This window comes from Chionomys nivalis, chromosome 2 (genome assembly GCF_950005125.1).
Source record: "Chionomys nivalis chromosome 2, mChiNiv1.1, whole genome shotgun sequence".
Lineage (NCBI taxonomy): Eukaryota > Metazoa > Chordata > Mammalia > Rodentia > Cricetidae > Chionomys > Chionomys nivalis.
The window spans coordinates 52442487-52466246 of record NC_080087.1 but is presented as its reverse complement, the minus strand read 5'-3'; the positions used below and the strand labels follow the sequence as shown (position 1 = coordinate 52466246).

At 38.7% G+C, this 23760-nt stretch overlaps 1 protein-coding gene across 1 annotated transcript in view; it reads right to left on the bottom strand.

Moving 5' to 3' along the window:
* Nucleotides 1–2871: 2871 nt before the first annotated feature.
* Nucleotides 2872–23760, bottom strand: part of Hdac2 (histone deacetylase 2) — a 34058-nt gene continuing 13169 nt past the window's right edge. Inside the window, exons 2-14 of the mRNA XM_057762663.1 lie at nt 21829–21941; nt 18110–18227; nt 15826–15900; nt 14422–14560; nt 11890–12031; nt 10699–10791; nt 10516–10624; nt 7397–7537; nt 7024–7132; nt 6351–6481; nt 5858–6013; nt 3849–3906; nt 2872–3237 (exon numbers count right to left, since the gene is read on the bottom strand). Coding sequence (XP_057618646.1) covers nt 3207–3237; nt 3849–3906; nt 5858–6013; nt 6351–6481; nt 7024–7132; nt 7397–7537; nt 10516–10624; nt 10699–10791; nt 11890–12031; nt 14422–14560; nt 15826–15900; nt 18110–18227; nt 21829–21941 — 1415 coding nt within the window. The 3' untranslated portion in view covers nt 2872–3206. The remainder of the gene's footprint in view (nt 3238–3848; nt 3907–5857; nt 6014–6350; nt 6482–7023; nt 7133–7396; nt 7538–10515; nt 10625–10698; nt 10792–11889; nt 12032–14421; nt 14561–15825; nt 15901–18109; nt 18228–21828; nt 21942–23760) is intronic.

Sequence of the window (23760 nt, the reverse complement as noted above, 5' to 3'; positions counted from 1 at the left end):
TCAATGGTCTTATAATCTGTAAAGGTTTGCCAGTTGTATTGCTTTAATAAAATGCTGAATGGGCAGTAGGCAGGCAGGAAGTATAGGCAGGGCAATCAGAACAGAATTCTGGGAAAGAGGAAAGGTCAGTCTGCAGCCATAACCCAGACACAGAGGAAGCAAGATGAGAATGCCTCGCTGATAAAAGGTACCAAGCCACATAGCTAACACAGACAAGATTTATGGGCTAACTTAAGATGTAAGAGTTAATAAGAAGTCTGAGCTAATAGGCCAGGCAGCCAGTTTATTATTAATGTGGACCTCTGTGTGTTTCTTTGGGACTGAATGGCTGCGGGATTGGGTAGTACAGAAACCTCAATCAACACTAAAGGAGTGTAAAACATTGCTGTTTGGGGATTATCTGTACGTTATCAGAAACTACTTTTCTCCACATGGCTCAAATCCCCATGAAGGTAGTCAGTGTACTGTGTTTCTTGAATCCCATTCCCAGGATGGAATTTAATCAAATAACTGGAGTGTTTTTATAGAAAAGTATGTCATATGCCTCATGTCTTCCCTCTTTTGTTTTTGAGATAGGGTTTTTTCATGTATGTAGTTCTGGCTGTCCTGGAGTTTGCTACATAGACCAGGCTGACCTTGAACTCACAAAGATCCATCTGCCTCTGCCCCTGTGCGGGGGAGGGGGTATTAAAGGTGAGTTTCATTCACATCTACTCTCCAGGTGCTGACATGAACTTGACAATATTCCACTACCTCATACACTTTGGCTGCATTCACAGTTTTCTTTCTCAAGTATCATTTAACTGTCCTTTACAGAAAATTTAAATTGTTTTAATGCTATATCTTTGGAATTCAGTTTCTACCCATGAAGTGCCGAATCCCATTAGTAATCCTGATAATGTCAAATTAAGCACAAGGGATTCCATTAGTCTACTTTCATGGATTTCATAAACTTCTGTCAAATTTTTAAAACTATTTTTAGTTAACATGTATGCTTTGCACTTGTGTGTGCTTGGTACTCTACACCAGAAAAAGAGTGTTAAGATCCTTGGGAACTGGCTTCAAGATTACCAGGTGGGTGCTGGTAATCAAACTCAGATCCTCTGTAAGAACAGCAAATACTTCTAAGCCCTAAATTATTTCTCGAGCCCCTTGCCAGATTAAAATTAGAAAAAAAAATCAATTTAATTTTTAAAAGCAAGTTTTTGTTTGGTTGGGTTTTTGTTTTGTTTTTTTGAGAGCCCTGGCTATCCTGGAACTCACACTCTATAGAGCAGGCTGGCCTCAAGTTGAGAGATCCACCTGCCTGCCTGAGTGCTGGGATTAGGCTTGCACCACCAGAACAAGACAGAGTTATGCTCCCCACACATAATTTTACTTGTGTGCTTGCTGGCCTGGAGAACTTTTAAGTGTGTAACCAACCTATTTGGGATTTGGTGTCAAGCTTTTCCTTCACTTTGTAAATTTTCCATGGCTTTTACAACTTTCCTACTTAAATCTCACTCTTGTGATGGCACTCATTCTCCCTTCACTTGGTTCTCATTATTCATTGTTTTGAATTATTTTAACCTTTAATATTTTTAACCATTATTTCTTCAGTGTTGAAGTTTTAGCCTTTGTATTGACAGTCTACTGTTAACAGTGATCTTCATTATGTACAGAATCAGTCTTACACATTTGTAGAAACCATGATTATTGTTAGGTAAATTCAGTCTTTGCTCTTCCAAAGAAAGTGGGCTGTGGTTTAAATTACTGGTATCAGTATATTTATGTTTTCCCAAGTCACCTGTCCTGAAGCTGCTTTAGCTTTACAGGCTTATAAATATGAAAACAACTCTCCCAGATGTACCCAAGATTCACTGTGGTATCTTCAAGATTTCAGTAGATTCATAGGACAGAACCTAATACATGGTGATTATTATGCTACACATCAGATGGCAATACCAGATGTGTCCCAAGTAATGCACCTTGTTGCATAAACACTACACACTGAATTGTCTCTGCCATCTTAGTTCCTAATGTCATAAAATTTATCGACTGTTGACAAAAACTCACCACGAGAGGGAGGAGCAAGATCATGGATGTGAATCCTCCAATTATCAGAGCAGTGGTGGTACATTCTCCACGACACTGCCTACCAACCTATCCTAATCTCAGAATAAGCACCCTGGTTCTACTGAGTAGGATGATTACACCAACTTGGTCAAATTCCTAAAGATATGTGTTTTCGTCTTCTGTGTGATGGAACAGAAACTGCTTCATTGATTTGCCTTCGATCAGAACAATGAAAGCACTTTTTGAATTTGATTCAGCTGCAGAAATTCCCAAAATCTTAGAATGAGTAGACCTCAATGAAGAGCTGCTGAATGACAAATTGTGCTGCTTACTCTGATTAGAAACCCTGGCTGTGATCTATACGACACGAACCAGATTTTGCTAGCAGAGTTCATTTTACACAGACAATACAACACGAGGACATTCTGATTAAATAGCCCTCATGTACATGTGCAGGGTGTATGTCCGGGAAGAAATAACCCTTAGAGATGGTTTGGCAGAGACTTATTTCTCTTTCAATTCTCAATTTCCATTTCTAATTTTTGAGTCTGGGGTTCAGTTTAAAAATGATTCCTTCACCACAGCTACATAGGTTATAAATTTTGGAGTTAATTATGCAATTCATCTTCATGACAAGGGTTGAGCAGTGTTACTTCTACTGTAGTGAGAAACGTCTGTTAGAGTGAACCAGTGAGTGCCTTGACAACCCAGGTTCATCACTCAAGCTGAAATCACCTTTGGTATATTCCAGTCCTACAAACAACATCAAGTCACTAGCTTTATAACAAGTCTTTGCAATGAACAGACAGAAGACGATCCAAGTACAATTTTTTAATAAAGATAATTACAAAAGATGGAAAAATCAGCTCAGAAAGACCAATTGCTTTTGTTTAATAGATCCCGTGTTTTGACATAACACATCAATTTAAATACAATCACATAAAGCATGGTGGAAAAAAGAAATTTTGCTTCATAATTAGAAAAACTCACAATAAAACTTGCCAAGGAAAACAAAAACAAGCCATTTTGAAAATAAATACAGTCCATGCCAAAACAGTATAAAATTAAGCCAGGAGTCCTCAAACAGCAAAGGTTTCTTAGCCCAGTATCGTCTCACTTTTCAAGAGGATCCTTAAGTTGGGGAGTCAAATTCAAGGATTGCTGAGTTGTTCTGACTTGGCTCTGTCGAAAGAAGTAATGTAAAATTTTAAAAATAGCACTCTTGGTTTAAGAGTACTGACCTAGCTGCTGATCAAGCCTTGTAGATTTATGCAAGTACATTAGTGTTGTTTCTGAGCTACGGAAGTCTCAATCTCCTAATCTTTTTTTAGCTTTACAACTAAGCATTCCAAGTTATCCTTAAAACTTAGCATGCAAACATGTGCGGGCAAGCATGCATGCTTGCTTTTGACACAGAAGCTCACTCTTCAGCTTAGATTGATGTTTTAAAATTCACTATGTAGCTTAGTCTGGATTTAAATTCATGGCAATTCCCCAGCCTCAGCCTCCACACCTAGCCAATCATGCATTCTGACAATGAAATTCTCCAGCAGGCTTCGTGTTAAATCTCCCAACACCAAATCTTCCAAGCACAGGAATTTGAGCGCTCTGCAAACCATGATCACAAACATAAAGGCTGAGGAAAAATAGTCTAGGACACAATACCCCCACTCAGAAGACAAGGTCTCTTGTAGGATGATGTTCTCTGGGTTATCCCAGCATGTAAAGCATACATGGCTCCCCCAAACACACGTATTCCCGCTATAGTCTCTGAGGGAAGAGGCATCGCTCACCCTTTGGTATCTGCTTTTTCACCACTGCTGTCCTTGGATTTGTCTTCTTCCTTAACATCTAAAGACAGAAGGAAAAGATTAAAACCTAATTTGAAATACATAAAATATATTCACTTTATATTAAAATATAAACAGCTGCACTAAGCTCCCTACTCATGCATCCCATGACTAGAAAGTGTCCTAAGGTTCTGAGCTGAGTGATGGCACTGTTAAAGGGATGATGTGCTTGCACCCACTCTAACTTCTGGTTCTGAAGCAGCACAGCATTGCAAGTACTGTGAAGACCTTCAGAGTAGAGTAGAGCACTGGTTAGGAGAGCTGCCAATAGGGAAGGACACTAAAATGAGATCTCAAAGGATAAGCACAACTCTCCATGGGTAAGAGTGCAGTGTATCTTCCGAAGGCAAGAAGTCAGTGGTTAAGACAGCAGGAGTTGAAGACGAATGTGTCTGCCGTAAGAAGACACGTGATCCTAAAGGCAAGCAGAAGCCAACTCACTGTTTTAAACACTGGTTTATTTAGAGGGTGTGCATGGCATGCACAGGGCTGAGAAGACAGCTTGCAGAAGTCAGCTATCGTCCTCCAACGTCAGAGCCTGGCTGGCAGCAAACACTTCTGCTGAACTGTCCTGCTGGCCCACAAAAACTACATCCCATTGTTCTGACCTATAATTTTCAGCTACCACTAAATTGAATTTCCCAAGTTAAAATATAGTAATAAAAGTACTTTGCCAGATGTGTGGAGTGTTTTCTCTACGGGCAACAGTTATGAAGCAATGGCCTAAGGACAAGGTGTAGGGACATCAGCATCTCAGGTATTACAGACACCATGTGGGGGCTCATGCAACTTTCATACACATGTGAGTGCTGAAAGAGAATTTTACTACATTTTAGTTTTTGGTTAATTTTGGCTACTAAACTTTTACTCCTAGTACCAAAGCCATGGCAGGTTCTTCTAGATTTTGGCTTATACATTTTTGTCTCTTTTTTGTTTAAAATAACACTAATTTTGTCTAAAATAGTAAGAGACAATTTACCCTATCACTTTCCTATTTGGAAGAAAGAGAAAATGCAGAAGATATTTTAAAATAGAGAAACTGAGTTGGAAGTGGTGGCACACAACTGTAATGCTAGCACTCAGGAATCTGGGGAAGGGCAATGGGGGAGTTTGAGGCTAGCACAGTAAGTGACCAGACAGCCAGGCCTACATGCTGAGCCCTGATGATCAACAGGGCACCCACACCTCGCACTCATTACCACTGTCAGTATGAGGAAACGCGTTGAAGAGGCTCCTTCCCACTCCTTAACCCTGCAGAGTTTTGCACAGTAACCAGAGAAGGAATATCCCGTAAGGAGGTGCTATAATGGCATGCTAAGTAAAACATTGAACACACGAAGACATCAGAACCGTCCTCCGCACCCCAGCTCCTTGGTCCCTTCCTATATTTCTTGCTTTATCTTCTTCAGTTCCTAAAGAGTTTTCCAAGTTTAAAGTGACTTTTTAAAAGACAATGGAACTTAACCTTTGCTTCATTAAGACAACTTTGAATAGCTCAAAATTATCTTAGAATTTTTGCTCTGAACCAGGTGTACTGGCATATGCCTCTAATCCCAGAACATAAAATGAGGCAGGAGGATCACTGTGAATTCAAGCCTACCCTGAGCTACAAAAAATAAGATGCAGTTCTGCTCAGAGGACCAATGTTTACAACTACTCCATCTTTCCCTTCACCCCATGCATTCGCCATTCTGCGACATGGGTTTGTGTTAACAAGGAGATAAAAGTTTCTATATCACAAAGAAAATATGAGCACACACACATGATAAAACTTTAAAAAGAATTCTGAAAGCAATAGACAGCAAACATTAGAAGTAAACATCATTTACACATGGAGAAGGTACCTCATGAGTGCATCCACCCTGACCCTTGTGTGACTATGGGATCTCCTAAAAGCTATAGTGCAACTCTTAAGCAGTGACAACGAAATATTCACCAAACTATAAACTGACCTGTCTTTTTGTCCTCTGTCTCCTTCTTGTCTTCTTCAATCCTAGCTTTCTTTGCTCCCTTCTTATGATCAGCAACATTTCTACGACCTCCTTCGCCTTCATCCTCCGAATCTGAGAATTCTTCATCGCAAGCTATCCGCTTGTCAGATGCACGAACTGATAAACAACAGCACAGGTTCAACAATCATTCCATACATTATACATATATAAGCAGTTACAACATTCAAGTCAGCCCACTGAGCAAATGGAATATTTTCCAAATATACCAAGTGCCGAAGTTCTGAACATAGCCATATCTGTGTATTCACACACAATAAAATTGTTAATATTAACTCGGCTTTGAGATATCAGGAAACTAAATCTTCATGTAATTAAAATGGAGAAAAGGACAATCACAACATGTGTTAGTGAAACATGCCTGTGTACCTTCAGTTCTAAGTCTTATGATGACGAACCAAAAAAGTGCAAAAATAGGTATCAAGGGTTTTCTTACTAGAAATCCTCTTGTCTGGGTCTTCTCCATCCTCATCCCCACTTTCTTCGTGAACAGCATCTTCTGGAATAGCTTGCATCTGAACACCAGGTGCATGTGGTAACATTCGAAGATTTTCAAATAAACGCTGTCTAAATGACACAATTTATTACACAAAACCATTTTATGTAAAGTTCCTGTTATAAACAGGTGGAAAATTAAACAAAAACCATCACCTTTCATTTAGTTAACTACTGAATGAACAATAAACATCAATTCTTTGCATATACTCACTAACTGAACCCACGGCTAAGAGATAAATACTAATTCACTTATTTAGTGATAAGGCAACAAGTACAAATGTCCACTCTCATACAACTAGTCTAGGGAAGAGAGGACACAGCCCATACTGATGTATGTTTCTACATTTTTTAGAGACAAAGCTCTAACAAAATATTTCAAATAATACAAGCAAAGCAAGAAAGGGGAAAATTTAGTGCCCTTGGCAATTTTGAAATGCATTTGAATAAAAATATTTATTTATAAAGGTTGTACATTTGTGTTCATACAGTAGATCAAAAGCATCAATATTCTTAAATACTTTTAAAACACTGATGCACACACCTAAAATAACATCCTCTATTTGACCTTCTAAAGTTTCCTAAACTTTCATTAACATGAAATGACTTCTTACTTTATCTTTTCCATATATTCTGGAGTGTTCTGGTTTGTCATGTTTGATGGACTAATATGCAGTTTGAAGTCCGGTCCGAAATACTCGAAGTAATCATTATATGGCAACTCTATTGAAAACAATGAAAAAAGTTACATATCAAAAGCTTGGTTTCTACTGTGAGCTAACAAACACAATCCAGATCCAGATAGAGAGCTATTCCCATAGGAAAGCTTAAGAGTGAACACACAGGAAATGCTGTCTCGTAGATTTGCATCCTAACCGTTCATCCATCAGAGGAGACTGCACATCCTGGGGTATGGCTGCAGACGCTCCCATTCCTCGATTTCTACATACCGGATGTTCTAGTGGGCACTACAACTTGAACACTTACCATTGGGAATTTCACAGTCAAGGGCAACTGCGGTCTCATACGTCCAACATCGAGCAACATTTCGGATTGTGTAGCCACCTCCACCAAGCATCAGCAATGGCAAGTTAAAAGTTTTTACTACTTCTACACATTTAGCATGACCTAAAACAAAGAAGATTTGTGTAACAACAAAATATATATTTTGTAGCAACTTAAAAAATAACCTTAAAATGATAAAAACAAACAAAATTTTACTCAACCAAAATAGGATTTCTAGACAGCGAGGCACAGTGCCTCATGCCAGTGAAAACATATCTAGAGGCTGAGGTAGGGGGATCAGAAGTTGGAAGCCAGTCTGGCTACAAGGTGGGGGGAAGGGGGGTGATGACAGGACTCTATGCAACAAATAACTGCATTAGTGCTAGAACATGCGCACAGAATATTCCTGAGAGATGGCATAAGGGAGAGAAAAATCATAGCAATGAAACATGAGACAAATCTGAACTGTTTCCCTCTCCCACACCAGTACGTGTGGCTGAATTATGGAAAGTTACACCATACAGTGTGACTACAGACTGTCTTTATGTGCTGTATTAGGGATCATTTTCTTAACTTGCCCAAGACTACAACCCTAACATAGGCACAAGTTATGAGTTACCAGTAACTTCTGAGGCCATTAGCATTCAGGCACGTTAACTCAATCATTAAAGAAAGAAAACCCCTTAGTGATGACAACAGAAATTCATGGTTGTTAAGGAATATTTTCCCCACTCCTTATTGGTTTTAGCCTTAATTAAAAAAAAAAATCCCTTTGCATGACTTTTGCCTGGTACTTGGATGGTGGCTACTCTAGGCATAGATGATCAGTAAGTTATAGTCTTTGGGTCTGGTTAATTTCAGTGTATGATGGTTTTTCTGTTTTGTTTTTGCAATTTTTCTATAACAAAGTTTAAAACATTGAAAAAAATTAAAATGGCATAAAAATCCCTATTATCTAAAGAAGTTTATTTTTAATGTTTAGTTATCTGTTTTCTTCATGTAATTGTCAACCACGCCTCTCCTGCTGGAACAAGTGTTTCAGATAGAACCACGTGGACAACAGTAAGGACAGAAGTTACTTTACAGTCTACAGGAAAGAGCAGGTAACACCCAGCATCCGTTCCTACCATCCAGCCCAGGCTGGTGGCGACTATTTTATAAAGTGAAGGCTAGAACCCCTAAGAGGAAGCATGGAAAAGAACACAATTAAGGTGGGGTGAGTTGGACATCAGTGGCTGACTGATTTCACTAGGCCTGGGAGTATGTAGTTGAAGCTCAGAAAACTGTATTCTAATTCTGAAAATGCAATTACAAATATCCTTACGTGCTTTACACAAATGAACTGCTTACCTGCTGAAATACAAGATACACTGTGTGAGTCAAATGCAGTTTATAATGAAAGGTATTAAATAAATACAAACACCGAAAATTTCCATCACGTCGGCAAACACTGACAGTGTCCACTAGAATTGGGATTACTGCTCATTGATAGAGTATAAGTCCCTAGCACCAAGAAAGAAGGGTACATCAGATTGGTCACTTCAGGAAACTCATATCTGCTTTGACACTAGACAGTTTTTTATAACACTTGAGAGGCAACATCATAACAGTGCTGTTAACTGATTACTGACCTACCAAGAAAGCAAGCAACTAATTTTGTGTTGCCCAACTCAATACAAAGTAGAATAACAGACTATACCACATTCCTAAGACTGGTCTGCAGCGTGCAAGCTTAAGTAGTTGTTAGTATCTAGATTTAGTTACGTTAAAAGTTCTATTTAAGAATTGTTTATATCTTATAAAAGAATTCAAAACAAGATGTCTTCATTTAAAGTTACTTGCTACCCCAAAATTCACATGGAAAAAAAGACGCTACCATAATATATGCAATGTGCATGGTAAGTCATTTCTAATCCAAACATTAACGATAAATGAAGGCTTATTCTTTAAAAATATTTATTCTAAGCCAGGCGTGGGTGGCACATGCCTCTAATTCCAGCACTTGGGAGGCAGAGTCCCACCGATCTCTGAGTTCAAGGCCAGCCTGGTCTATAAAGAAAGAAAATTCCGGTACAGCCAGAGCTACACAAAGAAACCCTGTCTTGAAAAACAAAAACAAACAAAGTGTTCCACCATAATGTGAGGTAACAACAAAGCAGGAAATGGAGGGCACACTGATCAGGGAGAAGCAATAAACAGAAGCAGAGTTCCATGCCCACTAGACCTGTGAGGACACTTAGTCCAAACAGGAGATCAGAATACCATTCTTAGATCAGCGACAGCACCCAATATAGCTGAGCATAATATATTTAGAAATTCAGTTCAGAAATGAGCAAAGAGAAAACGAAACAAGCAAGCAAGCAAGCAAGCAAACAAACAAACAAAAACTCAGCAAAAAGATGACTTGTACAAGAGGGAAAACTGCTAAGCTAAAAAACCCTGCTGCTGTTAAGCAATGACCTCCCCAGCCCCATTCATACAACTAAGAACAGATTTGGGAAGGGTGCATGCAGATCAGAAAAAATCCTTGCCTCTGTAACAGCAAATAAATAATTTAGTCAGATAACAAAGACAGATTTTCTGGAAAAATTGATATAAGTGATAAGAACATTGACTACTGCTACTCCTGCCCCAGCTAGGATGGCAACAAACTATTCACGGATAAGTGCATAATTATACATAAATATGGTGACATGGAAAGTACTTGCTGAGAAACAAGATTAACTAACCAGTCAGCCACATACCCCACTCCCAGAAAAGAAAAAAAAAATCCATGAAAACACAAGTACAAAGTTTCACATCAAGTTGGCAAGCAAAAGATAACAAAAGAATTTTTTCCTCATATATATAATATATATATGAAATATATGAGTATATATTTATGAGTATATATATATGAGTATATATACTGTGTATGTACAATGCCCGGTGCAGTGGAAATCAGGAGTGCTAGATCCCCTGGAACTAGAATTACATTTGTTTTTGAGTCACCATGTGGGAGCTGGGAATTGAACCCAGGTCCTCTGCAAAAGGAACAGGCGTGTTCTTAACCATCTCTCCAGCAATTAACAACGAGAACTTTCATGGGAAGTAGTGCTCACCTTTGACAGTGAGATTGAAGCAGCCAAGTCTATCACCAGACAGTGAGTCTGCACCACACTGCAGCACCACAGCACTGGGCTGGTACATCTCCATCACTTTAGAGATTATCTAGCACAAAATAAGACACATTAGTATCTCAGGATATTTTACAACTCCACTTTATTTCTGAAAGCAGTACTTACAGGCTTAAAAATCTGTCCATACGACTCGTCATCTATGCCATCTCTCATGGGAAAATTGACAGCATAGTATTTTCCTTTTCCAGCACCAATATCCTATAACACAGAAATATATCTTAAGAGATTATTTCTTATCAAAAAGTCTGTCATTTTTTAAATGATTAGAAGACCAAGTAACACACAATTTTGAAAAGGAAATAATATAAAATAAACAAGTACATATTCCAGTGTTTGTAGAAGTACTTACTAAGCTCTAAGGCAGATTTTAAAGAAGAAACTTAACAGTAGCATACAGTTAATACAAACACAAGCCTGTAGCTTGGGCTGGTGAAAGCTCACTGAGTTAGACTCCTTGAGTTTCATCTCCAGGACCCACCCACAAGGCAGGACTCTTGCATGGTGTCCTTTAAGATGGCACACTCACTGTCCCTCCCCCACACAAATAAATAAAAAATTCGAACAAACCTCAATCTGAATAGGCATGAAACATTTATATAAGATGTAAATAGAGACCCCACTTATTTCATCATTCCTGAACTGAGAGAAGTCCTATGACCCGGAACCATTGGTAGGGATCTCCAGAGTCAACACCTCCAACTGTCTTGCAGCCACCACATCCACTGAGCCACTGTGAGTACATGGAGCTCTGTGACCACAACTCCAGGCAGGGACCCCAAATCAGTCTTCTGGAAACACCACCTACACATCCTGGGACCATGTGGTCCTCTGTGCCCTTGATCCTGGATAAAGACCCTGTCTGGTCTCCCCAATCCACCAGCACTGAAGAGTGTGATATCCTGCACCTCACTCCTATTCCCACTGCACAACAGTCCTTGCTACCCAAGGACAACCTGCAGAACCTGGAGAGACCACAGAACTTTTTCAGATTGGCACTTATGCCTAGCTGACTTGAAACTGTTTTCTACACCCCATTCCTACATAAATGAAGTGGTCAAAACTAAACACCACACACCATTCAGCTGGCCCACAACCTGACAAATCCTAACAGTGAACAATGACCCAAACAATTGCTAAACTAATCAAGGCCATGTATCTATACCAAGAAACTCCAGATGCCCAGATCCCATCACAAATACAGGAACAAAGAAACAAAACAAAAACAAGACAACAGGGCTCCTCCATAAATTAGCAACCTCCTAAATTCATCTCAAACTCGAACAGATTTGGTCTTACCCTTAGGTCTCCTGTCCCGGGAAAGTATTCCCCATACTTATGGAATGAAACCGTCATCACGCGATCTGTTGTATAAAAAGCTTCCTCAACACCGTCACCATGATGGATGTCTATGTCAATATACAAGACTCTCTGATGATACCTGGAAGTAAAGCAGAAGGAAGCTAGGATTCAGGAACTTGTTCTTGATCTTACAATGTTCAACCCTTAATCTTGCTGCCAATCTAAGAGAGCATACAGACCTTTGGGCAACCAAGAAAATCCAGGACTTTCTGAGGTCTACCCTCTTCTATACACATTAAAGACAGCTATATATTTCTATATATTCACCCCCAAAGATTATGCCAGAGCAACATTAGAAAATTTCAGCATTGCTAGGTGTGGTGGTGCACGCCTTTACTCCTGTACTGGGAAGGTGAATCTCTGAGTTCTAGGCCAGCCTGGTCTATAGAGCAAGTTCCAGGACAGCCAGGGCTACACAGATAAACCAAAACTAAAACCAAGAAAAGGAAAGATGGGGACTGCAGAGAGCTCACTGCTTGGAAGCCCTGGCTGCTCTTCCAGAGAACCCCGTCTCAGTGCCCAACACCACATGGCAGTTCAAAACTGTCTGTAACTATAGTTCCAGGGGATCTGAAGCCTCATACAGACATATATGTAGATATAACATCAATGAACAGAAAATAAAGAATAAATCATTAAAACAAAATTTTATATTATAAAACAATCCATGGCAACCGTGGTTTAAGTAATCCAGTTACTCTTTTTCATTTCCTTAAAGAGTTTTGAAATGAGTGGAATTTTACATCGTTCCCTTCTCCTTTCTGGTTTTTTGATGGTTGTGCTCTCATCCCGGCTGACCTCACACCTGGCTGCCTGTAAAGTGCTGGAAGTGTGTGCCATGTCTCCACTCCTCCCCAGTTTCCAACGTCTCATCGTGCCAATACCACTCCCCAGTCTTCACAGGCTCAAAAATAAAATCAAACCAATAATATTTTATAACATGTGACCTCAAATTTCCACTTCCATAAAAACATTTTACTAAAGGATGATTGCATTTGGCCCCATCGATAGCTGCTAACTATGAGCACGCACAAGCACTCTCATCGCTTCACTTACACTCGGGACACTACAGATCAGTCACAACATCTCAAATTCACTTCTGGAGAATGACATGGCATTAGTTCCATACCTACATCAAAGTGCCACTAGAAAAAACACGGTGTTAAAAAAAAAAAAAAAAGAAAAGCCATTGTTGTAGAAAGTTGGTCTAGTGGTTAGAACAACAAAAATAATTTAAAAAAAAAAAAAGAGCACTGGTTGCTCTTCCAGAGGATCCAGGTTCAATTCCCAGCATCCACATGACAGCTTATAACTGTCTGTAACTATAGTTCCTGGGGGCCTATTGGCCTTTCCTGGCCTCTGTGGGCACTGACATATATGCAGACAAAGCACCAATAAACATAAAAAATAAATAAAAAAATTAAATTCACTATTATTAAAGTAGTAAAATGATTGTCTTGTCACTGCAGGTGATTCACAACAGTTTATTTATTATCCAAAGTGTGGAGGCCCAAAATGTGAGCCTAATTTCCACCTTGTCGGATGGTCAGAGTCTGGAGGTTGACAAGCTGAGTTGCAAGTCCCAACTCAGGATGTGACCTTGGTTCTTTTGACATTAGCCCCATTCAATCCTGATAGATGGTCAAGACAAGCAAACATACTTCTGCCCCTTCTTTTGTAACTATGAGGTCACCTGGGGAGGGGTGGCCTTCATACTTGATCTAGAGTAGTTTCTCGCTACCTAGACAACAGAATGCTAAGGATGGTCTGATGTCTCAGAGTGATAAAGTTACTGTGTGAGTTACCCTTTGTATCATGTTAATTAAATCCATTTTTTTGCCCCCCCCCATTTACAATGAATATAAAAGCTGTGGAAAAATTAACGTGTGTGATTTCAGTTACTGGAATGCCCTCCCAATACTTTTTTTAAAAAATATTTATTTATTATGTATACAATATTCTGTCTGTGTGTATGCCTGCAGGCCAGAAGAGGGCACCGGTCCCCATTACAGATGGTTGTGAGCCACCATGTGGTTGCTAGGAATTGAACTCAGGACCTTTGGAAGAGCAGGCAATGCTCTTAACCTCTGAGCCATTTCTCCAGCCCCCCTCCCAATACTTTCTATGGTTTCTGTCCTGTTATTTTTTATGTGTCTTCATATTCTTTACTTATATTTCTAAAATTCCCATGTCCCTATCCTGGCCAGAAATATTTTGGTCAAGGCTGGTCCTCAACAGCAAAGAAGCCATGGCTGGGCTAAAATACAATGTAAGCTGACACCCATTATGTTCTCAAGGCCCAGAAAGCAACACTAAGAAAATTGCTATTTTCTCATACCTCTGCATTGGCTTGTGATAAATCCATATTGATTCAGCATTAATCTATTATAATTTATTTCATATTCTTTCAAATAATTTCTTATTTTAATTAAGAGGTTTGATCACAGGGAAAGTTATAAATGAACTTACTTTAGTAATTCGAGTATGGCAAGCACAATATCATTAACATAGCAGAATCCCGATGCTTCGGACTTTTTAGCATGATGTAATCCTCCAGCCCAGTTGACAGCCATATCAGTTTGTTGTCGGTTTAACTTCACAGCCCCAGCTAGGAAGTAGAAACATGTGTAAGCAAAAAGTTTTGACATTAAAAAACTAAGGATTATAACTTAGAATTACATTTTCCATAGAGTAACTATTTTCCTGCAGTTTATCCAATTAAATGGCAGTATACATGGAAAGTTGTAGTAAAAATGGCAGAAAAAAATCTCTAAGCAAATACAACTTAAAAACTGTTTTCTTGATTGTTAAACAGAGGAGTTTTAAAGTCTTAATTGTTAAGCACAGGGGTTTAAAAGACAATCACGTGCTATTTTGAACCTGAAATGCCTCCCCAGTGTTGCAGAATATTTAATTATGCAAAGCTGTGTTCTGTTCGTATAACTATGTAAAGATACGATGCATTTGTTGTTTAACTATGGATCTGTATAACTATGTAAAGATACGATGCATCTGTTGTTTAACTATGGAAAGACGTTGTTGCTGTTTTCACCTTGTCTGCCTAAGGCAGCTGATTGGTCTAATAAGAAACTAAACGGTTAATAGCTAGGCAGTAGAGGAATAATGGGGGGGGGGGGGGGCAGGCAGAAAGAATAAGTAGGAGGAATAACTACAGGGAGACTCCTGGGGCCAGTCAGCCAGACAAGGAGGAGGCAAGAAAGAAGATACAGAATGAAAGGTAAAAAGCCCTGAGGCAAAATGTAAAGAAATAGAAACAAGTTAAATTGAAAGAGTTAGCGGGACAAGCCCAAGTTAAAACCAAGGATTCATAATTAAGTCTCCAAGTCTTTATTTGGGAGCCCCAAGAAAATTTGAACCATAGCCCAGAATGACATGAAACACTCAGTCACTACTGTGGTGTCACTGGAAGTGAGGGAAGAGGTGAGATCTGGCTTTGGTTCACTGGAGGTCTGACCTTGAAACGGTCTCCACTCAATAGCTACGAGTTGTCACACCTTTGTTACCAATGGAGGACGGGATAACAGTAGTATGCAGCACACGCCTGCAATCCCAGTGCTTGCGAGGCTGAGGCAGGAGGCACTCCACAAACTCAAGGCCAGCTGCAACACTGCAGCGAGACTGTCTCACAAGATAAAACAACAAACCTCTCACTGTTAAGTTGTTATGATAGCGCATGTCTGTAAGCTCATCGTTCAGGAGCAAGCTGCATGAGGACTATGAGTTTGAGGCCTACCAGCGTAGCACAGTCTAGCAAACTTACAACCATTAAAACGTCTGCTTTAGACAAAAACTACAAAGACACCATAGCGCCCTCCAGATCACGTTTAAATCTCAGTGACTCAGGACACTTACCAACCGAACCACCGGTAGAAAGCTGGCAAAATTCAAAGAGTCCATCAAATACTGGACAGTCTTCGCCAACATTAACTGTGGAAAATGAATTTCATTAAGTTTAACCCATTATGCAAATGATTGAAAGCTTTTTCTTAAAAACTATTAATATTTTTTTTGTTTCAGGCAGGCATAGAACATATCCCCCCCTTTTATGGTAATAATATAAAATATGCAATTTTAAAATATAATTCATTATTTTGGTCAAGATAATTAAATTGTTGTCTGGAATACCATTACTAAATCTTTTTTTAAAAATTGCTTTTATTGAGGTATATATTTTTCTCTGCTCCCTTCCCTTCCTCTCCCCCATTACTAAATCTTATCAGAATACCTGTGAAGTATCTCTGCCTAATCAAGAAACAACAACAACAAAATCAAAAGCCTATATATATATATATATATATATATATATATAGTAAAACAGACATAAATCTGGTTTTCTCCTTAAATGAAAGCAAGTTAGTCACAATTTTAAAAATCAAGTAGCTTCAACTTCTTTCTAAGTCATCTTTAGAACTCCTTAGAAACATTGAGTATCCCTAACTTTGAAATGTATTTTAGTATAAAAAAATTAAAATATTTTATTTTTCCTGCAGCTAACACTGACTTTAGAAGTTAATGGAACAAAGATACAGAAGAAAGGGTACTTAAGAGAATAACTCATATAGATACATAAGTCACACTATCGTGACATGCTTGGTTCCTTTTGTGCTGGAATGAAAACAACAAAAACCCTGTAGATGAGCAATATCGTCCTATTACAGCTCTGATTCGATCAAATGGGATAGTCTGTTGTAGAGAAACATTTGAAGTTCTATGAACCTAGGAAATTCTTAGCAACTAAACTAAATCTAAAATCTAATCTTCACTGAAGTACATCATCAAAAGTCCATTTTTCATTGAGAAAACTGATTCCAGTACTAAGCATCAAAAGATAGCATTCCAAACATTTTAGGATATTCTGCAATATTTCTTCAATTCACTATAGTTTCTAATAACAAAATCTCTAAGCCATAAGAAAGAACATGTAGGAGATTACTTCACTAACCATCCACCAAAGGAGAAACGGTCTTCATGTTACAGTGCATACAAATAGCAGACAAACTGCAGGCATGTGACCACTGAAGTATATGGGAGGCAGAGGCAGGTGGACCTCTGTGTGGTGTAGGAGGGTCTTCTGTTTGTGTGTTGCTTTCATTGGTTGAATAAAGAGACTGCCTTGGTCTTTTGATAGGGCAGCCCTTAGGTGGGTGGAGTAGACAGAACAGAATGCTGGGAAGAAGGGAAGTGTGGCAGACGCCATTATTCTCCTGCCCAAGACAGATGCTGGTTAGACTCATGCCGGTAAACCACAGTCAAGTGGCGATACACAGATTAATAGAAATAGGTTAATCAAGATGTGAGAGTTAGCCAATAAGAGGCTAGATAAAATGGGCCAGGCAGTGTTTAACTGGACATAGTTTTTGTGTAATTATTTCAGGGGTAAGCTAGCCAGGCGGAGGGACGCAGCCTGCTCCTCCATACAACATCTGTGAGTTTGAGGCCAGCCTAGTCTGCATTAGTAAGATTCAGGAGAGCCAGACTTAGAAAGGGAAAGCCTGTCTCAAAACCTTAAAAAACAGCCGGGTGGTGGTGGCGTATGCCTTTAATCCCAGCACTTGGGAGGCAGAGGCAGGCGGATCTCTGGGAGTTCGAGGCCAGCCTGGTCTACAAGAGCTAGTTCTGGGACAGGCACCAAAGCTACAAAGAAACCCTGTCTCGAAAAACCAAAACAAACAAACAACAAACAACAAAAGGATGAAGTAAGCATATTTTTCTTTTTTGTAAGACAGTGTGCTCTGACCAATCCCAAAGTTATTATGGGAACAAAATAAAAAGTAAAAGACTAAACTGACATTCAAAAAAGTTTGTTTTCTAAAGCAACATTAATATTGGTCCAATGATCTGAATTAAAAATTATATTAATATTTTAAACTAATAGGAAAAAAATACCTAATCAGGCAACTCTACACTTAAGTGGCTGAAAAGATTTATTCTGGGATGGGCAATGGTGGTGCACACCTTTAATCCCAGAAAATGGGAGGTAGAGGCAGGTGAGTTCAAGGTCAGCTTGTACTACAGAGTAAGATCCTAGACAGTAAGGGCTATACAGAAAAACCCTGTCTCAAAAAGCAAAATAATAACAACAACAAAAAGGTTCATTTACATTCAGCACTACTAAAATATGTCATTTACAACGTACATCTCTGCATCTGCTTACTATACTCAGACATGTTGTCTGGTCTTATTGATCGCAGAAATTTGATATACTCATCACTGTGGTATTTTGTCATTTCTTCAGCAGTGGCTTTATGGGGCCTCTGAAAAGAAAAACACCAAGATATTGAAATTATTAGTTATTAAAACAGAATTCTCAAGTGAGATGTATGAGTGCCCACAATCAGTCTGTTCAAGTGAATTAGATCCACCTGAGTGACATTAATTATGAAGGCAATCCAAACTCATACATTTGTCTTCCAGGACGAAGTTAGCCCCTCTGAAAGCCAAACCCACTCCTGCTTGGTAGAAAAGTTCACACGTTCAGACTCTCATCTGCACCCACCCTACTGCTCTCTAGCCACTGACTGTCATCAAAGTTTGCTTGGATCAGCTTAAGATCTACTTTGACCTTTCATTTATTCTAATTTTCATTCTGAAGAGCTCAATTTCACTTATGACATTCTTCTTCCACAGGACTTCCCACGTCTCTAAATTATCTGTACCTAAAGAAATGATTCCCATAGCACTGTTTAGGACTGTTGTAACCAGAGACTGTTCGCTCATTTCCCGGCCACCCAGACCCAAATAATCACAGAAACCATATTAATCACAACATTGTTTGGCCAATGTCTCAGGCATATTTCTGATTAGCTCTTCCATCTTAAATTAACCCATTTCTATTATCTTATATTTTAGCACGAGGCTTGTTGTTTGTTACCTCTTGCTTCTTGGGCAGCTATATGGTGTCTGCCTCCTTTGGCAGCTATGTGACGTCTCCTTGACTCCACCTACGCTATCTCTTCGAGACTGGCTTTACTCGGCGAAGTCATTGGCCAAAACAGCTTTATTCATTATTATTATTATTATTATTATTCATCAACCAATATATTTACAGAAGGACATCCCACATCATCTTCTCTTTTCTGTCTAATTAAAAAGGAAGGTTTTAACTTTAACATAATAAAATTACATGTACAAAACAGCTATGAAGCAATAATTATAGTTAAAATATTTAGTCGTAACATTTACATTTGACAATTTAAGAAAAATACTCTATAATCTACTTTATCTTTGTGAGTCCAAAGTTTTATATCTAATTTATCCTTTATCATAACTAAAGAAAACTATATCTCTGTCTGTCTTAAACTCTTCAAAGACTTCAGACGGATATAATATTACCTAAGTAAACAGAAAGTACCTTGTAAGCAACTTCCAAAACTCTATAATTGACAAACATATCTCGCTGCCAGGATAGTCACCCAAAGTTCGTCTGTACCATTGGGGCATCCACCTTCAGCCTACAGGCCCATAATATCTGGCAGACTTTTCCACAAAGCAGAAAATTTGAAAGGCCATTTTGCCTATATTAGCAGTTTCTCGGTCATTTTCTTCTGTGTCCTGGAGAATGTCTGACAGTTTCTTCTGTGAAGCAGGAACCCTGAAGGACCATCCTGTCTTTTGGAAAGTTCAGCAGTCACTTTTATGTGGGTCCTGCATGTCCAGTTCATATAGCACACCATCAAGCAGTCCAGGCAAGAGCAGTTTTTTGCCCAAATGGCTAGCCTCATCACAATGAAGGCAAATTCCATAACCAGTTTCTTCAATGCCTATCAACCTCTCTGAAGTAATTGGTGCTGGCAGAAGCAGACATGTCTCACGGTAAAGGTTCTGGGCATCTTTCTCCTTCTGCAGCTACATGGCGTCTCCTAGACTGCCTACTCTCTCTATATATCTCTGTTCGGATTTCACACCTCCCTCAGCAAATCCTACCGGCATGTACCATCACAACCAGAGCACAAAATAGGTGGAGTCAAGGATATGCCACGTAGCTGCCAAAGGAGGCAGACGTCATATAGTTGCCCAAGAAGCAGGAGGTGACCATGAGCCTTGTGGTAAAATGTAAAATAATAGAAATGGGTTAATTTAAGATATAAGAGCTAGCTAGAAATACGCCTGAGAAATCAGTCTAACAGTGTTAAAATTAATATAGCTTGTGTTATTATTTCGATCTGGGTGGCAGGGAAACTAACAAGCAGTCTCTGGTTACAAAATGGTGACCACTGTCTGGCATGGATCCACATAAGACCTAAAAAAGCTTAAGAAAAAAAGGGGGCCTTCTAGACCCAAAAAAATGGGAGCCAAGTACAGCTTCTTGGTAGCTGCATTTTTTTCAGATAGGCTCTGTTTGCTGGCAGAGATAACACTCCTTTAAGAAAAGGCTTCCTGACGCAGTATTAGCAGCAAAACCTGCACAGCTTCTTTAAGAAATGGCAGATTCCTGGTTCATGCTTGCCTCACGAAGTCTGGTTCTTTTGGGAGGTCCTACACTTAAATGTGGTTTTGTGAGCAGTGTGCTATTACCTGCTTAATGGTGACATAGACCTGCTACGTCCCTGGAGCTGGGGAGGTAAGCATGGCTCACAGAAAAGGTGAACAAACCTCCGCCATGTTGGACCAAGTGGAACTAGAGTTGGCCCTAGCCGTGCCTGCTTATCATAAAAAAAAAGTGCTCCTGGTCAGAAAATGATTACAGATATGTAATAAAAACAGGTTCAGATAAAAAAAAAAAACACCTCTAAATGGGTCACAGTGTTGGATAAATGTACATGGGCTTATGAGAAAGAAGAAAAACTAAGGAAGTCATAGATTAAAGTCATAAAGATAATTAAATATTAAAAAGTAATAGAGTAAAAAAATAAGTCACATAAAGACGGAAAATACTAGATTATGTATATTATTGTGTTTTCTTTGACTTTTTTGACTGTGAATGAGCTAATTACAGAGAGACATTTCATTGCATGGGTTGCTAAGCTAAACCAACACACCAACACACACATACATATATATTTTAAAAGTATCTTGACTTCAAAATTTGAGTCTAAGGATATGTTACTTTGGAAAAGAGGTTCTGCTTTGTTTCCATAGAAGATGAGACCTATGGATTCCTTCCAGGCGAATGTGGTCTGATGGAACAAGACCAGCTGAAAGGTCTTAGCTTACAGACTTAGTAAACTGTTTCAAATCCTCTTCTCCTTGAGCAGTTAAGCATCATTCTATCTTACACTTTTTTTATTTACCTGGCTATCATTAACAGTAATATAATATATATATAATTATATATTTATATATTACATATATCATATACATGTATGTGATAACCAAATAAATTAAGATTAATTTTCCATAAATCTTGCAATAGTCCAGATCAATTCTTTCTTTTTAAAATTACATTATATTTACTTATTTTTGGAGATGTGTGTTTCATTGCATCCAGGTGGAATCTAAAGACAACTTGGGGGAATTAGATCTCTCCTTCCACTGTGAGAGTTCTGGCAACTAAACTCAGGTCATTAGGCTTAGTGGTAAGTGCCTTTCTTTATCTATTAAGTTATCTCACCAACATCAGGTCAATTCTTTTTAGCAGTACAGGAAACACAACAATATTGTCACAAAAATATTTGGTATATTGGGCAAAGCTATTCTTCAGAAACACGGCCCAAGACCAGGGTGGACTGAGGTGGTGGTTTGAGATGATCAAGGAGGGAAGAGATTATCACTCCTATGTAGACTTTCTCTGATGAATAAAACCAAAAGAGCCATCTTCTCTCAGATCTTTTCATTTACTAAATGCATCTCCCACAGTAGTGTACAAAGAAGCTTTCAAATACTAGTTTAGAGAAACAGTGCCAAAGGAGTACTTACATATATTTCCATCTTTCGGTATAAACCATAATTTAGCAGCAAGTTATGAGTCATCCGGATTCTATGTGGTTTCATGGGATGACCCTGGCCATAATAATAATTTCCAATATCACCTAAAAGACAAAATATGGCTATTAGATAACACAGATATTTATGTTTGTGTGTTCAACCTTAAAACAATTATCACTTAAAGAGTTGTTAAAAATTAGATTATTTGGGCTGAAGAATGGCTTAATTGTTAAGAGCACTGGTTGCTCTTCCAGAGGTCCAGAGTTCAATTCCCAAAAAACCACATGGTGGCTTACAATCATTCATAATGGGATCTGATGCCGCCTTCTGCCATGCAGCCATGCTGGAAAACAGACCACTCACGTACATAGCAAAAAAATCCCTTAAAAATTACTTTTGTAACATACAAATTTTACTAGCAACCTAATATATTATGCAGATCTTATACATGCCGAGGACTCAATTTCTTTGTAGGGGAAGGAAAATTTTTCTGGCTTTTAGTTTTCCAATTTTAAAGTGAAACCCATTTTTAGTGGTTTTTTTTTTGTTATTTTATAAATTTAGATACATAAAATGTATTTCTTCAAGTTTGGGGTACATTTAATTTGTTCAGCTAGTATTGGCTTCTCGAATGACTTTCTAGTACCCCACAGAAATCTCTTACAGTTGAGCTGGTGTTAGGGGAGGGCTTATATAATTAGTGTCTATTAAGGGAGATTGGTAACTGAAATTTAGGGTCTAAAGGAATTTTTGCTATGTGACACATTCATGGCATTTTCAGGGTAGTAAGAACAGTTTTGTCATCTCGACTAGACAGTTGTAGCCTGTCTGTTAAAGTGTCTTAGATCCCAATGTCTTAAAGTTAAAATCTGGTTTTCATCAACAAAATACTTTTAGGTAAGGTTGTACTTACCTTATCATAAAATATTGACAATGAGAAAGTGAACAGACTTAGAAAAAAATATGTATGTCTTTTCTAAGGTAAGGGATTCCATTTAAAAAATGTGTTTGTTTATTTCTTTTGTATGCATCTGAGTGTCTACCTGCATGTACATAAGCAGACCACATACATGCCTGGTGCCCATGGAGATCAGAAGGTATCAGATACCCGGAACTGGAGTTACAATGGCTATAAGCCACCATATGTGTGCTGAGAACAGAACCTTGGGTCCTCAGCAGGTACCTCCAGTGTTTTTAACTGATAAGCCATCTCTTCAGCCCCATAAGGGATACTTTCTAACAACAGCAGTATCAAGCAAGAAATGAGAAATTAACAGTAATATTAGAGTTTACATAACATATTCAAACACTTGTTAGGACAGCTGAATTGATTTTAGCGGCCTGCAAATATGACTGTTTCAATACAGGTTTATACACTAAAAGATAGACACCAAACCTCTCCTAGCTGCCATTAAAACAATAGAGCTTAAGCTCAGAGCAGGGGTGTACATCCAGTAATTGGGAAAGCAGCAGGGCGGATCTCTGTAACTTCAAGGCCAACCTGATCTATCTATACACAGTATTCCAAGCCAGCAAGAGTCACATAGTAACAACCTTTCTCAAAAACAAAACAACCCCCTTCAGAAACTCCCCTAATAATACTGTTCCATTTGTACAATGGAAACCAAAGATTATGATGTTTCATACTATCTAGTTGACAATACAGGAAACATTTGCTTTTTTCCCCTTAAGATAAAATTCTAGCCATGTATTCCAGGCAGGCATTGAATTCATGATTCGATTTAGAGACCATAGACTTTTGTCATGACCCCCAGCTGAACATTCATTTTGTAAAACCTGTCTCCTAACAGTATAACTGAATTTGCTGGTATAGTACCTCCAATTTATTTAATTTCATTTTCAACACAAGCGATCTTCTGCAGACTATTTACAAATACAGGACTACTTAGAATGCTGGCCATC